The 16,958-nt window shown below is 37.9% G+C and overlaps 1 protein-coding gene across 3 annotated transcripts in view; it reads right to left on the bottom strand.

Moving 5' to 3' along the window:
- Positions 1-16,958, bottom strand: part of LOC136864416 (fibulin-1) — a 451,544-nt gene that overhangs the window by 21,983 nt on the left and 412,603 nt on the right. For all 3 annotated transcript variants that reach the window (XM_067141388.2, XM_067141387.2, XM_067141386.2), the window contains one exon: positions 4,429-4,540. In XM_067141388.2, coding sequence (XP_066997489.2) covers positions 4,429-4,540 — 112 coding nt within the window. The remainder of the gene's footprint in view (positions 1-4,428; positions 4,541-16,958) is intronic.

Here is a 16,958-nt window from a genome sequence, read left to right on the forward strand (position 1 = left end):
GACTATGGCATTCAATGATAAATCAGATATAAAAGAACATTTTTCTAAACACTGACTTTCATATATGCCAATCTCCTAGACTGTTTTTACTAGGACCGGGCGAGTTGGCCGTGCACGTAGAGGCGCGCAGCTGTGAGCTTGCATCCGGGAGATAGTAGGTTCGAATCCCACTATCGGCAGCCCTGAAGATTGTTTTCTGTGGTTTCCCATTTTCACACCAGGCAAATGCTGGGGCTGTACCTTAATTAAGGCCTCGGCCACTTCCTTCCAACTCCTAGGCCTTTCCTATCCCATCGTCGCCATAAGACCTATCTGTGTTGGTGCGACGTAAAGCCCCTAGCAAAAAAAAAAGTTTTTACTAGGAGTCATTATCTTCAGACATTCTGGATGCTGTATTTAAAACCACCACAGGACGAAGCTTCAAATGGTACATAGAGTAGAGGCCAAAAGGTTAGGTATGTTGTCCCCTATTTGCAGCACACATTTCTGGAGTATTTCAAACCTCATCACTGTATTGCCATAGATGAAAGCACTGTAGGATTCAAGGGACATGTACCTTTGAAAACATAAAACCCTCAAAGACCAATCAAGTGAAGATTGCATATTTCCATACTGGCTTATTCAGAAACTGGGTACATTTGTGCATTTGAACCTTATTTTTGAAATACTACAACATAGCCATTGCCAAGGCCAGGAATGCTATTTGCCAGAAGAATTGTTTTACACCTCTGAGGCCAATTTTTACAAGCAGCTGGTGGTAGGTAGTTGGTACCATTTATTTACTGACGGATTTTGCATTAGCCTTCAATTGGCTAATGAACTACCTGCAATGAAAGTATATCTTACTGGGACAATTACTAAGAAAAAAATTGTGTTTCTGAAAGAAGTAAAGAAGAAACAGAAGAAACATGACGTAGCTACTTTTCCTAAAGAGGACAAAGTTATGGTAGTATGGTAGTTTCTTGGCAGGACAAGTGATGAGTTCTAATGTTCTGTACCTATCAAAATGCAGAAACCCAAAAGGTTGCAAAGTCATGGTGATGGCCAAGAAGAACTTGCAATATACTTCTAGAATGGGTGGCATAGCTAGAGCAGATCATTATGCTTCAATTTATTTACTTGCAAGAAAATATATTAGATGGTGGAAGAAATGTTTCTTTTGGTTATTGGAAGTTGCTATAGTGATCAGTTTCGTCCTGTTTAATCTTGACAGAGCCAGAAACCAGCTCAGAGCTGTGAGACACCTGAAATTCCAGAAACAGTATATATGAGAGTTAGTGGCCTCTGTGAGAAATCCAATATCTGGCACAAAAGTGGTGGTGGTGGTGGTGGTGGGGCATAGTCAATGAATGAAAAACAGATGTTGGACAACAGAAACACTTACTTAGCAAACTGGAGAAATCACAATCTAAGGACTGTGTGGTGTGTGCTGACTGAAAAAGTAAAGGACAGAGACAGAGAATCAAGTTTCTTGTAAAAAATGTTCATGAAATCCAGGGCTTCACCCTATTGAGTGTTTTCAAAAATACCATACTTTGATGAAATATCATCTATACTGGTCCTGCTGGACTGTGTGAAATAAAAGGACTTCAAAGGGTTAAGATACAATGATGAACTGACCTTTTAGAACTTACATGTTACAAAAATTTGTTGGGATTGGATGTCACAGTTGGAGATATAGTTTATATAGCAAGATTTGAATTCCAACTTGTATTCATTTCTTAATTTGGAGAACTGCTGATTGTCACTACGGAGGCCTGATAGTTGGTACAACCTATGTGCTTTCTTCTTTTCAATAATTGGTGATTTCAGTTTAAAAGTATACCATTTCAGTGATTTAGTGTTCTTAGAATTCCGTTTGGTGATGTAAAAGTTCATACATTAATGTAGTACTGAACAGAAGAATTCTACTGCTTTGTTAGTTTATACATACTGGATCATCACCTTCCAGCTGAAATGAGACAGGTAGTAACTTAATCCATTATAATCTCCATTAAAAATGTCAGTACAATACCTATTGGTGGATAAGGATTTGTATATCTTATTTATAGGTAATGAAATGTCTAAATCTAAGTGGTTTCTATCAAGGGGTAATTTGCATTCATTAATAGATTTTACTTTATTTCAACTGGAGTTATTGATAACTACTGTAAATCAAGAAAATGATTAAGAAAATTAAAATGATGTGAACAAAGATAAGAAAATGTGTCTGTAACTGGATAGCACAGTGTGGTTACCTACTGACATAATGGCAGGAAATGTTTTATTGTTTACAACAAAATTAAAATATGATAAATTATAGTCTCCTGAAAGCAGTAATAAATGGTTGTCCAGATTTAAGGTAATGTTTTCAACAGCAACACAATGGTCAAAATATATTTGGGCCTGAGACCTGGGTGGAAAACAGCACCAATGATTAAGTATGTGCTGTTAAAAGTCACGGTCACAAACAACTGTTCAACAATGCTGTTGAATGATATGAAAGCAGGTTTAAACCCTTTCCAAATGTAGACCATTACACCACCATGGATTGCTTAGAACTATTACATCTAAAAATTGAATATGTCCCAAGTCCTAATTCTTTTACACTAAATCCATAAAGTCATATTCAGCTAAACATGAAAAATTCTGAATTTAGTTTGCTTTAAAGTCCATTGCCAGCCCCGTGGTGTAGGGGTAGCGTGCCTGCCTCTTACCCGGAGGCCTCGGGTTCGATTCCCAACCAGGTCAGGGATTTTTACCTGGACCTGAGGGCTGGTTCGAGGTCCACTCAGCCTACGTGATTAGAATTGAGGAGCTATCTGACGGTGAGATAGCGGCCCCGGTCTAGAAAGCCAAGAATAATGGCCGAGAGGATTTGTCGTGCTGACCACACGACACCTCGTAATCTGCAGGCCTACAGGCTGAGCAGCGTTCGCTTGGTAGGCCAAGGCCCTTCAAGGGCTGTAGTGCCATGGGGTTTGGTTTGGTTTGGTTTCTAAAGTCCATTAACATTTTGGTAATATCCTGTAATATTTTTAACTAAACTATTTACTGGTGTCTTCCTAGGATTATGTATTTGACAATACAATTGTGAATTGATTCCATATCCACATGCAGTATTTCATTACTTATGTGGGTTGAACTTTATAAATCATTTTCTGTGAAACTCAAGTTTGGCCATTAGGATTTGCAACACTCCCCATTTTCTTAATTAGTTTCTCAAGAGCATTCTACTAGATATTTTATTAACAAATTTACCAATTCAGAATATCTTTTTCTAATAAGGTGTAGCCCATATTTGCTACAATCACTCTCTCTCCAAGCCAACTATACCATCGACAAAAAGACATCTCTGTTACGCATAACCAGTCAAGTGTGGAGTTAACATCTGTATAGTGATATTAACGTTATGCTTGTATAAAGCACCAATGAGATAAAACCTTGCCACTGGAAACCTTCATTTTATTGTCGTTATAAGTATATTGGACAAATACAAAGGAAAAGGATCTTTATGGGATAAAGATTTAATTAATCTCATATTTTTTTCTTCAGCAATTCCCTTTCCCAGATTCTCTCTATGTACGGTAGTGTACCAAAGCCCTCCACCATGTTGGATCCTTCCACCATTCCTCTTCTAGTACTATATTGCTATCGACTCAGCTAGTTTGAGTTCATATAAGATATAAATATTGACTTTAGAGCACTCACTCTCTATTTGAAGAAAAATATGTCATTGACGTGAAATGAGGCAAATACTCATAATAGTAAAGTTAAATTTCTAAGCCACAGTAGAATATGTTGGGTTTTAAGTCAAGAAATATAGTTATTTTGAGAGTATTTTTGAGAATTTATTTTGAAATGAAGGAAGGTCAGTTTACAAGGGATCGGTTAATGAAGAGGAGGAATGTAGTGAAAAGGAGATAACTTTAGTGTGTACAAAGTGAATTACAGCAGATGTATGGCGTATTACTCATGAAAGCAGAATATCGTGCAGCATGGCTGCACGCATTAATATGCTATGGTAAAGGAGCCATGCTCTGCATTGGGAGACAAGTGAGTTTACCCCATACCGTTGGCTGACCTGAGAATGGTTTTCCACAGTTTTCCATTTTCACTTCGAGGCAAATAGCAGGACAGTTCCTTATTCATTGGCCACAGCAGATTCCTTCCCAATTCTTACCTAATTTTATTCACAATCATTCATTTCATCTTCATTAGCTCTTCAACTGACATTGGTGTCAGGAAGGGCATCTGGCCATAAAAGCATACTATTTAATATCATCTCGCTGACCTCATGTCAGCAAATGGAACATGAAGGGGAAGCAACATCTAATCTAATAAGTTATGGCATACCATGCACTATTAGAACATAATTTTACTCGTTTCTACCACACAATTCTCAGGTATGATAACTACGCACTGTCAGATTTAGGTATGGTTACTTACCTGTTGTCAGCTTGAAGAGTGTATCCTGGGTTACAACTACAGCGATAACTTCCCCAGACATTGATACATTTGTGGTGACATAGTCCTTTAGATTCCGAACATTCATCAATATCTATAAATAAAATTCAATAATTTATATATAATAACAAAATAAACTTAAAATTACAACAAACCATAGTAAAATTTCTGGTGTGTTATTCAATTTTTAAGTTTTCAAGGAACTTAAAGGAAACATATAATTTTGGGTTAAACTAACACTATTAATATTTTTAAATATTGATGTCCATTATTTAATGTTAATAATATTCACAATGAATTATATCTAATATATTACAGATTCTAAACAGAAAGTTTGATAGTCTGCAGGCCTTCGGGTTGAGCAATGGTTGCTTGGTGGGCTGAGGCCAGACATGGCTGTAGTGCCATGGGTTTTTTTAAACAGAAAGTAAATTACCAAACTGAAGTGATTTCAAATATTTTGAAATGGTCATCCTAATTAATTAACTGTTCAAAGGATAACTGAACTTTGAAAATATTGCACAAATGCAATGTGTTAGTGGTTTATAGTAAAATGGTGCTGGATAGTGGTATCCTTCCTAAGTAACTAGCCATCAGTCATGCATTTCTGAAAGTACTGGCTATCATTCAGCAGCTGTTACTTTACGATTTTGTATAGTATTTGTAGCATTTTTCCAAATGTCCAAATGTTATGAGCAGCATATCAATGTTCGACTCAGCTTCAAACTGGGGAAGCATTTACAGAGACACACAGTGGTGTGCAAAATATTTGCTGTAATGGAAGAAAGTGTGACAAGTCAGGTCAAATATGAAAGTGTTGTTTACTGTCTTTCTTGATACCAGTGGTGTTGTGTGTCATGAAGACCTTCCTGCCTGATGGCCAAATGGTGAACTGCTGCTATTATCTTGAAGTCTTGAGACATTTGAATGAAAAATATCTAGAGAAAAAGAACAGATTTGTAGAGGAACAATTCTTGGAGCCTCAACCATGATGACATGTCAGCTCATGCATCGCTGCCACTTCATGAATCTTTTATAAACATGAAGATAACTATGATTCTTAATCTACCCTCCACATTTGACCTTGCCTTGACAGACTTTCATCTATTACCCAAACTGAAATTCACCATGAAACGTTGGAAATTTCAGGCAATAAAAGAAATCAAACCAAAATCGCAGTTGGAACTGTGTATGATCCCATATGTTTCCTGCCAGGACAGCTTCTATAAGTGGAAATGACATTGGGGGATTGTGTTGATAGAGGATGGGAGTAGATTGAAGGATACAAATTTTAACCACCTACAGGGTTACTTTCATAGTTTAAATAATTTTTGAACAGGTCTGGCATGTATGAATTGTGTTCAGTTATTAATAATATTGGTGCTCATTTGAGTTTGCTGTAACCTCTTCTTTGGTGGTCACTACAGACCAGATACATAAAATAACAGATACATAGGACTCACAGAATTCATAAACTAACATAAATACATACATATATACATGCAGACCACTATTAATAAGTTGGAAAAATAAGAAGAGTAAATACAGAATCTATGAAAAAGAGAAAGACATTACCTAAAGAGTGGGAAAGATTGTTCAAATACATGAACTGAAGGTAATAAGTGAGTACTTTTCAAACGATATGTGAATATGATAGTGTTATACTCTGATCAGCCAGGACATAATGACCACCTACCTACTATCGATATAAACCCATGTTAGCAGCTTCGCCTGATGAGGAATGACTGCTAGTCAGGGACATGCATGGTGCATGTAGTATCAGTGAGCGTGATGTCCAAGTGTAGAGTCGGGAAGGCACGCATTCTATCTGAGTTTGACCAAGGGCAAATTGTGATGGCCTGGAGGCTTGTCACGAGTATTTCGGTAACTGCACGACTTGTCGGGTGTTCGATGAAGGCTGTGGCGATGATGCAAGTGTGATAAACAGATATAACTTCAAAAGATATTCTCTCACCCATGGGTAAATAATACAAGTATCAAGCTCGAATTATTATTATTATTATTATTATTATTATTATTATTATTATTATTATTATTATTATTATTATTATTATTATTATTATTATTATTATTATTTACTTGTATGTATAGCTATGAGGTGTTACATCCAGTTAGTATTTGTATTATTATTATTATGATACGATTGCATTGTTTGTGATGTTATGTCATGAAACATGTGCTGTACATAAATATTTATATGAGTTCAGCTAATGCAAATACATGTAAGTTAATATTATAATTTATTCTTACCTGTATATATATAATTTGTAATCCATAATTGTGAAACATATTGTAACTTCCATAATGGTAATAGGTAGATGAGAATGATTGAGAATATTCTGTACGCTATTTCTATGTATTGAGCACTTTTTCGAGAAGGTATTCCTTTTAACGTACCTTTCTGGAAGCCTGGCCAGGACATATATAAGGAGACAAACTTGACGGTGATGAGGGAGTTATTGGTTGATGAGTTATTGGTTGACGAGTTATTGTTCAGTACAGCTATGGTGCAGCAAGAATATTTATCTCATGCGACATGCAATAGTTGCAGTCTCCATACTGAAGTGACAGTCCGTTGTTTTTAAAATGGCGGCTTGTGATGTGAGTGTTTTGTTTGTGACAGCAGTGATAAAGGTTATGTGTGTGTTTAATTTGTAAATAGATGTGAATACAATAATTGTACCAACTGACACCATCTCGTGTGCGTTTTTGTGGATACGTTAGTGAGTGTCTTCAACAAGCAGTGAAACTAAGGTGAAACCAAGCCCAAACATCGAGGGGTTGAGCGGTCACCCCTCCTTATATGTGTCGGACGTTGTAGGCTGGGCAGACTGGTAAAACAGGGCAGGTGGCGAACTCTGGTGGAACTAACATCAGACTGTAATGCTAGGCAGAGTACAAGTGTGTTCAAACACACAGTGCACTGAACACTCCTAAGGATGTTCAAACACAGCCAACGACTCATGCATGAGCCAATGTTAACACCACAATATCGGCAATTACGACTGAAATGGGCACATAACAATTGTCACTGGACGTTAGCGCTGTGGCAGAACATTGCATGATCTGATGAATTTCTATACCTTTTTCATCATGCCGATGGGAGGGTACAAATCTGTCGTCTTCCAGGGGAACAGCTCTTTGACACCTGTACTGCGGGATGGAGACCAGCTAGCGACGGTTCAATTATGCTCTGAGGAACATTCTCGAGGGCATCCATGGGTCCGGTAGAGCTCGTGCAAGGCACCATGATGGTCGAGATGTATCGTACACTTGTTGCAGACGATGTACACCCCTTCAAGACGATCATGTTTCCCAACGGCAGTGGCATTTTTCAACAAGATAATACCGGTACACCATGTCACAAGGCCAGGAGTGTGACGGAGTGGTTTAAGGAATACAGTGGAGAGTTGCAAATGATGTGCTGGTTCCCCAATGCAGATGTGGTGCTAACTCTCTTACGCGACCTACCAAAGCCTCATTGCTTCCATGCCAAGATGCGTCACCGCTGTTATCTGTGCCAAAGGTGGACATACAGGCAATTAGGTAGGTGGTCATAATGTTCAGGCTGATCAGTGTATAGCCTATTTCAGTTTGTGTATAGTTGCTATTGAGTCATTCTTGGTAAATATCATCACCAGGAAGGAATGTCAAAGTACAAAATTCAAACAAGGTATTCCTTCTGAAGGAAGGTGATATACAATGAGTGGCCAAAAGTCACAGGAAGGGGTGTCCCATTAAAAATGTGCCATGTATGACGCCTGAGTATTGCGGCTATCTGCGACATAGCTGAGCAGTATGTCACAGACACCAGTGTTGTGAAGATGGCAACACATCACGAGTTAACTGACTTTTAACACGGAATGATCATCGGCGCACGGCGCATGGGTCATAACATTGCGATGATTACATGCAAATTCGGGTTTCTGAGGTCAACAGTGTCGAAGGTGGACTTTCAATATCACAGAGAGAATGTTACCACCCACGTAAACCAATGCACAGGAAGACCACAAGTGTTTAGCGAACGGACATCATGTTGCATCTGCAGAACCATACTGGTCACTCGAGTGAGATCACCGAACAATTGAATGTTGGGAGTCAGGAACCCATTTCTACTAGGACTGTAAGAAGGCAACTGCAACACATAGGCTTCACCAGGCGACGACCAACTAGTCTCCCTCTGCCGACACCTCGACACAGAGCTCAACAACGTGCATGGGTTCGCAAACGTCGACAATGGACCATGGAACAGTGGCGGTGTGTGGTATGGTCCGATGAAACCTGGTTCCAGTTGTATAGAGCTGATCTCTGCATGAGATTATGGCGTATGCCCCATGAAGTTATGGATCCTGCATGTCAACAGCATTGTATCCAGGAGGGAAGTGGCTCAGTTCTGGTCTGGGCGGCATTCTCATGGTCACAATTAGGCCCCATTTTCTGGCTGCAGGGAGTACTGATGGGTGCACGTTATGCAGACATTCTTTCAGACCATCTGCATCCCATTCTGGCCCTAGAGCACCCTGATGAATATGTCATGCTTCAATAGGACAATGCGTCATGTCACAGCTCTGTGGTGGCACGCAGGTAGTTGGAGGAGCACTACAGTGAGGTTACGACCATGGATTGGTCCTCCAGATCCCCAGAGCTTGTATCAATCGAGGATTTATGGAATGCTGTATATGCTGGTGTACACTCAATGAACCCCACCTCAACTACACAAGACCAATTGTGGGTATCAGTGTAAGATGTGTGGGTCCAGAACCCTCCAGAATGATTTCAACACTTTGTAGGGGCAATGCCTCACCATATTGCTGCCATTTTGAGGGCTCATGGAGGAGCAACTCATTATTAATTAAACATTCAGTGTCTTCTCATGACTTTTGGCTACTCAGTGTATAATTTTGCATACTGATATTCCTCTTCCACATAAGATTTTGTCAAGTAATAATGTTAATGCTCACATTGAATTATGCTTACTCAATTACTTACCAGATATTAATAAGAGTTGAATCATGGGTGAGAAATGATATAATAGATGCAGAAATTTTTTCTCACAACTGGAGTGATATCATAGAGATAGGATAGAAATGTTAGGAGGGGGAGTATTCATTCTGGTAAAAGAACAATTTGTAAGCTAGGAAAAAGTTAAAGGTGACAAACATGAAATTCTAGGGGTAAGATTCCTTTCTAAAGGTAATAGGCAACTTAATATTTTAGGAATGAACATACTGTACCTGGTAAGGGTGGCACGGACAATGATTTGGAATTATTCTGATAAGATAATCAGCTATGTGTGAATTTTTATATAAAGGAACATTATTGCAATAGGTAATTTCAATTTACCAAATGCCAATTGGGAAGGTAATGCAAATGACAATAAGCATGACCAACAAATGACAAATGGTTAAGCTGGGAAGGAAAACTGAATCAGAAAGTGATGGAACTAACTAAAGGGAAGAATATTCTAGATGTGGTGCTGGATAAACCAGATGAGCTCTATAGAGAAAATAAGGTAATGAATGGTATTAGTGGTCATGAAGCTATTGTTGTCATATTTACACAGAATGGGACAGAAATGAAGGTCATGAAGGTAGGAATATTAGGTCGTATCATATGGCTGATAAGACAGCCAGGAGAGAGTTTTTAAGAAGTAGTTATGATCGGTTGAAAATGATAACTAAAAAGGTAACCAGACTCTGGGATGGGTTTAATGAAATTGTTGAGGCATCTCAAAAGAGGTATGTACCTTAAAAGGTGGTAAGGAATGGTAAAAACCTGTTGTATTGTAACAGAGAAGTAAAGAGACTATAAGGAGGCACAAGTTCAAAAGATATAGAGTCAGATATGGTTGTGGGAGTAATGAGAAATTGAAGAAACTTGCTAGGAAATTGTATCTGGTGAAGAAATAAGGTAAAGATAACATGATGGTAAGCATAACAGCATGCATACAAATTTTAGTGAAAAATGGAAGGTTATTTGTAGGTACTTTTAAGGCAGGAACAGGTTCCAAGAAGGATATTCCAGGAATCATTCATGGCCAACAGAAGTGTGTATGTGAGGATCTGCAGAGGGCAAAAGTATTCAGTGAGCAGTAAGTACAGATTGTTGGTTACAAGGATAATGTCCAGATAAAGGAGGTAACCAATATTAACTAAATATTGAAATTTACCTTCTATAACTTTTAGAATAAGATACAAAAGTTGAAAACTGGAAAAGCAGCTGGAATTGACAAGATTTCTGGGGATATATTAAAGACAATGGGTTGGAATACAGTACCATATATGAAGTACTTATTTGATTACTGTTTGCAAGAAGGAGTTATACTAAATGAACGGAGAGTTGCCATAGTAGCTCATGTGTATTAAAAATGGATGACAGACGATGATAGACATAGAGCCAAAAATTAAGGGCCAATGTCAGTTTGATAATATGTTGTTTGTAAGTTTTGCCAAAGCATTCCTTCTGATTATATTCAACATGTTCCCAAAATTAATAACTGGTTCAATAGAAGGAAGTTTGGGTTTAGGGAAGGTTATTCCACTGAAGCTCAACTTGGAAGTTTTCTGCAGGATATAGCAGATATCTTGGATTCAGAAGGTCGAATGTACTGTATTGCAATTGAGTTATCTAAGGCATTTGATACTGTGAATCACAGGAAACATTGGGAAATATATGTGCAGTAAGACTAGACAAAATAGTGACTGAATTGTTGTTATATTTCTAGAGAATAGAAATAAAAAAATTAGAGTAGGTATCCTGTATTCATTGGGAGGGGAAGCCCTGAAGGCAATATTATTGGACCTCTATGTTTTCTTAAATGTATAAATTATAACTTATGAGAAAAAACTGGAAACAGGAATAAGGCTTTTTATGGATGATGATGTACTGTACAGAGTAATTAATAAATTACAAGATTGTGAGCAACTGCAGAAAGACCTCCACAACATTGTGAGTTGGACAACAGGCAATAGTATGCTGATAAATGCATTAAATTTCAGAGTGCGAGTTTCACTAATAGGAGCAGTCCTCACAGTTTTAATCACTGTATTGATGGGGTGAAAGTTCATTTTTTATGGGGATTACTGTAAATATATAGGAGTTAATATAAGGAAAAATCTTTATTTGGGTAATCAAAAATGGGATTGTAAATAAAGAGCAGAGTTCTCTGCACATGTTTGTGAGGGTATTTAGGGTTTATAATAGGGATGTGAAGGAGAGGGCATATAAAGCTCTGATAGGATCCTAACTAGAGTAAGGTTCAAGTACATGGGACCCTCACCAGGATTACTTTATTCGAGAACTGGAAAAAATCCAAAGAAAAGCAGCTCGATTTGTTCTGGGTGGTTTCCAACAAAATAGTAGCATTACAAAAATGTTGCAATGATTGGGCTGGGAAGACTTACGAGAAATAAGATGAGCTACTCGACTAAGTGGTATGGTCTGAGGTGTTAGTGGAGAGATGGCATGGAATGACATCAGTAGGCAAATAAGTTTGAGTTGTGTTTTTAAAAGAAGAAAATATCACAATATGAAGACAAAGTTGAAATTCAAGAGGACAGATTGGGGCAAATATTGACTTATAAGAAGGGGAGTTAGTTATTGGACTATTAGACTAATTTATCAAGGCATATGTTTAACAAATTTCCAAATTCTTTGAAATTTTTTAAGAAAAGACTAGATAAACAATAGACAGGGAATCTGGCACCTGAGCAGCTTTTCTAAATGTAGATCAGTGGTGATATATTGGTATACCAAGATCATTGCTATTAATTGAGGAGTTGGATGCAATAACAGCGTAAGTAGACTTACGTTATTTTGACAAACAGAAGCTTGAAGTTTATAAATGTTCTGAGTTAAAAGTAATATTAAGAATCAACATGAATTTCATTTAGGGACATTTAAAAGAGCCAGGAAATGTATTTCCCAAAGAATTTTATTGATCTGTTAGCTAATAAGAAAGACAGAGTTATTTAAAGTTTCATTTTATACGCTGTTATTGCATGAAGAGCAGGAATATTATATTTTGCCATACACCGGTATTGATCAGGGAGTTAGGAAAGCATGATCGACCACTATAGAGGAACAGAAGTGGCAGTTTATCCCACCTCAGTTCTCCAAAATGTCTAAACTTACCAAAATTAAGAACAGATTCCTAAAAAAAAAAATTAACTAAGAAATGTAAAACCATTAAGTTTATTCTTTATTTAATATTCACCTTTTTCGTTCTTTTGCGTGAAGGGTCGAGAGGATTTTGTTACAGCACTCTCTCCAACTATGGTATTAGGCTACGGTAATTGCCCCCCCCCCCCAACAAATAGTTGAAATGTTATAAAATTAGTAACATTCCTTTCTGAACAACTTTTATTCCTATATTCATTTACAAAATGATTCTCTAAACCTAAAAGAAAAGAAAAGGAATAAAAAACAGATCACAAAGTATATAATTGGTATTTAGACATTGTGAGTCTTACTTGTTTGAAATACTCAAATGCATCATTGATCAAAATCAGGATGATTCATCTTCACATGCTGCATTAGCAGACTCTAGGGAATCATTACACACAGACATGACTTTCACATACCCCTCAGTATTCAGTTTTTAAGTATTTCATCAGTGAAATAACATCAACCCTTTTGTCTGCTTTTACACTACACTTTCTTACATCATGTAGCCTCAAATCATTAAAACTGAGAAAGCTATCATTCCTCTTTAAGAAGATAAATGGCACATAGGAGTGTAGGCCTATGACTCTGATACAACACCATTTTGGTAATAAAGTCACACAAACTTCTGTATCATGAAATTGTTGCTTTTAGCAGAGGGCATTCTTAGAAACATAGGTCAAAGTGCTGATACCCAGTCTTTTATTAAATGTGACGCCACAAAACCTTCTCTTCCACTCGGTGACATCTTCTCCAGGCAGAGAACTGGCGGCAACTGAACGTGCCACTCGTGAAGCATGCATCATGCAATAACAGCGTAGCGCATAGTACCAGTTTTAGTGAGCTCCTGACCTCTAGCGGCATCCTAGCGAACTAAGACCTGGACTGGGTTGTAGTGAAGGGACCAGGAAATCTGAAAACAGTATTCATGCAATAACAGCGTAAGTAGACTTACGCTGTTATTGCATCTAGCTCCTCAATTGTAAATAAGTCACCTTCTTGGAGTGTTACCAACAGTCTGCGAGCATTTATCCTCAGAAACAGTGAGGAATTATTTGATGGCATGTGCCTGTTATGATTTTGAAGTTAGAAAGGCAGTTTTGTATGATGTATGGTGCATGAAATGGAATATAAAAACTCTGTTATCTTTATACAGAAATCAGGGGTATTAAAGGAAAATGTTCTGGAAGACAAGTAGACTAATATTTTAAGAGGGATGGAAACTGAAGGTGAAGTTTCTAGTTTGGGAGAAAGTTCAGGAGAGGTAATAGGCGAGGAATCAACATGAGTTACTGCGGGTAGAACAACAGAGTGAATATGAAGAACACAGAAGTGTGACGGAGAAGTGAGAGGCTAAGAGGAACGGGAAATTTAGGAAGGGAAACATAGAGTATGGAGAAAGAGGAAGGTGGAGCAGTGTCATGAGAGGGAGAAAAGGGAGGAGGAAGTAGGTACTGCAGCAATCAGGGAAGATAAGGGAGACCAGAGTGGTGGGAGTGAGATCTAATGAGGAAGTTGGGACTGAGACTCTGCTCATGGGAGACTCCATTGTTAGACACGTGAGGGAATATTTTGGAGGAAAGGAACCAGAGTAGAGGGTTATCCAGTAGTTATATTGAGGCAGATGTTGCAGAAAGTAGAAGGTAATGAGGAGGGTAAGGTGGAGGGTAAGGAGAATATGGTAGCTTTTTATGTTGGTATCAATAATATAAGGCAAGATGGAACAGGTACCATCATACTTGGGGATGTGTGGAATCTGGTTATGACAGTGCAGGAGGAGTTTAAGTGTGTAGGGATTGTCACCAATGTAATAATATGTAGGAAGGATATTGGCTGGATGGTGATTAGGGATTTATGGAGTGGGTATGTGGGAAACTTGGTGTTATATTTGTCAATAATAATGCATGCGTACAAGTTAGGGATCTGTCTTCAGATGGCCTTAACTTGAATTGCAGGATGTGTGTTTAGATGGGCTATAGAGAGGCAGTTTCAAGGAAACGGGGAGAACTAGGGAGCCATGGTGAAAGTATAGGGAGCCGGAAATCAAATAATGATGACAAAGGTTTTGGTGTTAAACAATAGAAGTATTGTAAAGATAGGAATAGAATATCTGTTTACCACATGTTGTTAAAGGAGTTGTTAAGCTGCTTTCCTCCCAAGCATTTTATTTTGCCTGGTCTCTTTGTGGATGTCATCAATAGCCTTCTTTGCACAATCAATATGCCTTCTGCTGATACCCTGTAGAATGTTCTCCATGAAGTAGCCACCTAGCCAAGTTTGACAAGGTTTTATTTCATCCTATATTCCCATTGTTGAACACTACCACAGCATCATACGTTTCAATTTCAACAATCAGTGATGATACAAATATTGTTTTGGGATGTGTATGTGTATGTTGGGTATTCAGCCCGAAGGCTGGTTGGATCCTCAACAGGTTCACCATTAGCTACCATTTTGAAATGAGAGAATTGAAATTTTCATTTGTAGTTTGTGTCTTTCCATGAAGACATTTTTTTTAAATAAGTCAAGATGAGCCAAGGCTCTACATTTAGGCTTAATTTCATCCACAACTGCTGTTCGTAATCTGTGTTTGTGAGGGTAATTTCACTTTTCCTTTGGAAATCACATCAGAATGACTCACTAGCTGCAGAGAGGTAGTGCACTGGCTGTTCATCAGTTGATGACCTATGGAAGAATGAGGCCCATGCAGCACGTCTCATATTCTCCATATTTCCTATAGTGCTCCTGATGGCATTTCCTTAATGACTCTGCAGATTTCCTATTTGAATGTTTGTCAGCCTACCTTTACCTCCCAGACGTTTCCCATCTTCAAGCTTTCTTCCCTTCATTTCTTCTGCTAGATTCATCAGTATTTGCCCCATCCTTTTCTCATGAGGCACATGCATTCAAGTTTTACTACCAGCATTCTATAAGCAGCACCATAAAGTTCACTCTCTAGTACTATCTTGTGGGGCAACATATCCATGAGCTAAGACATAATTTTACAAACTTGGAACAAGACATTCAAATATTAGAGACTTTGAGCAAAGGACCATTGCTGGACGCTACTGAATTATGTTATATTCATATAGATCAATATTTTAATGCTAATCTCAACCTCAATGATATATCTGAAACTCCGAAAGTTCTCTTCGATTTGCTGATAACATTTTTCAAAAATGTTCAAATCCCAAACAAGAATTGAATCTTACGTATAATACACAATAAGTTTTCCCAATATTCATTCCGCAGTCCACACCCATCAGACTCCCTGCACACGCTCGGCCCACATACATCGTCTCGACCCACCCCTACTTCCCCTCTTTAGCACCGTCCGATCATGCAAACCTGCTCAGAGCTTTCTCATTGTTCATAGTGCGCGGCTAGCAATAGCATCGTCTCACGGCAGTTTGAGGTGAGTCCTACATACAATTACTTCATCATTATGCCGAATAGAGTGACAACACACTCAACATTGGTTCGTTAACCGCGTTTTAATGTATTTACAGGTTCCGCATTGAACCAGGAAACATTGGTTTCACAAACATCATAAGAAGCCACTTTAATGTTTCCACCTCATAGGCCTAGGACATAGAAGATTTTATCCAGAAAATTCCATATGACTAACCTTCACGTTTTTCGAGATGGTTCTGCAGTATACACACTGTAGTGAAATGGAACACAACATTTTATCAATTGCACAACAAATTTAAGGACTCCACAACTGCTTGTTCATAAGGATATAATTTAACCAATGAACTTTTATTATACGACTGACTTACAAGTCTTTTACTTGTCATAATAGTTTTTAATGAGTCAAGGTTTTAATTATAGATTTAATGGGTTTTCATACCAAACATTTTAAGACATGTCATGAATTTTAAGGTTGCCTATTTTCTGAAAACAGCTGAAGATGACGCAAGTACGCGTTGAAACTAGTCCTGTGAAATTTAACATGTTTTAATTGAATAACAGCATTAAAATTGTATTGAATAGGTGGAAATATCAAGTTTATTTATTGTAATTCTTGGTTCAATACGGAAAAATGAAATTTCTTACATTAACTGAATTGTCGAACCACGGTAACAGGTAGCTGTCTTTCTTCATGTCATGCAGTCTCCTCTGGTTGACACAGAACTCAGTACAAGTGTCCTTCTTCACCAACACTACTGGCGAGGAGCTCTAAGAATTTTTTGAGGTTTTAATTACTTGCCGCTCCTTTATTTCTTTGATCACCTGGTCTAGTTGTTGCTTTTTGAAAGAAACTTGTTGAAATGGAGCCTTGATGAGCATGCTGTCACTCATATAAATCCAGTGTTGTACAACAT

The sequence above is a fragment of the Anabrus simplex genome, chromosome 2, assembly GCF_040414725.1.
Source record: "Anabrus simplex isolate iqAnaSimp1 chromosome 2, ASM4041472v1, whole genome shotgun sequence".
Lineage (NCBI taxonomy): Eukaryota > Metazoa > Arthropoda > Insecta > Orthoptera > Tettigoniidae > Anabrus > Anabrus simplex.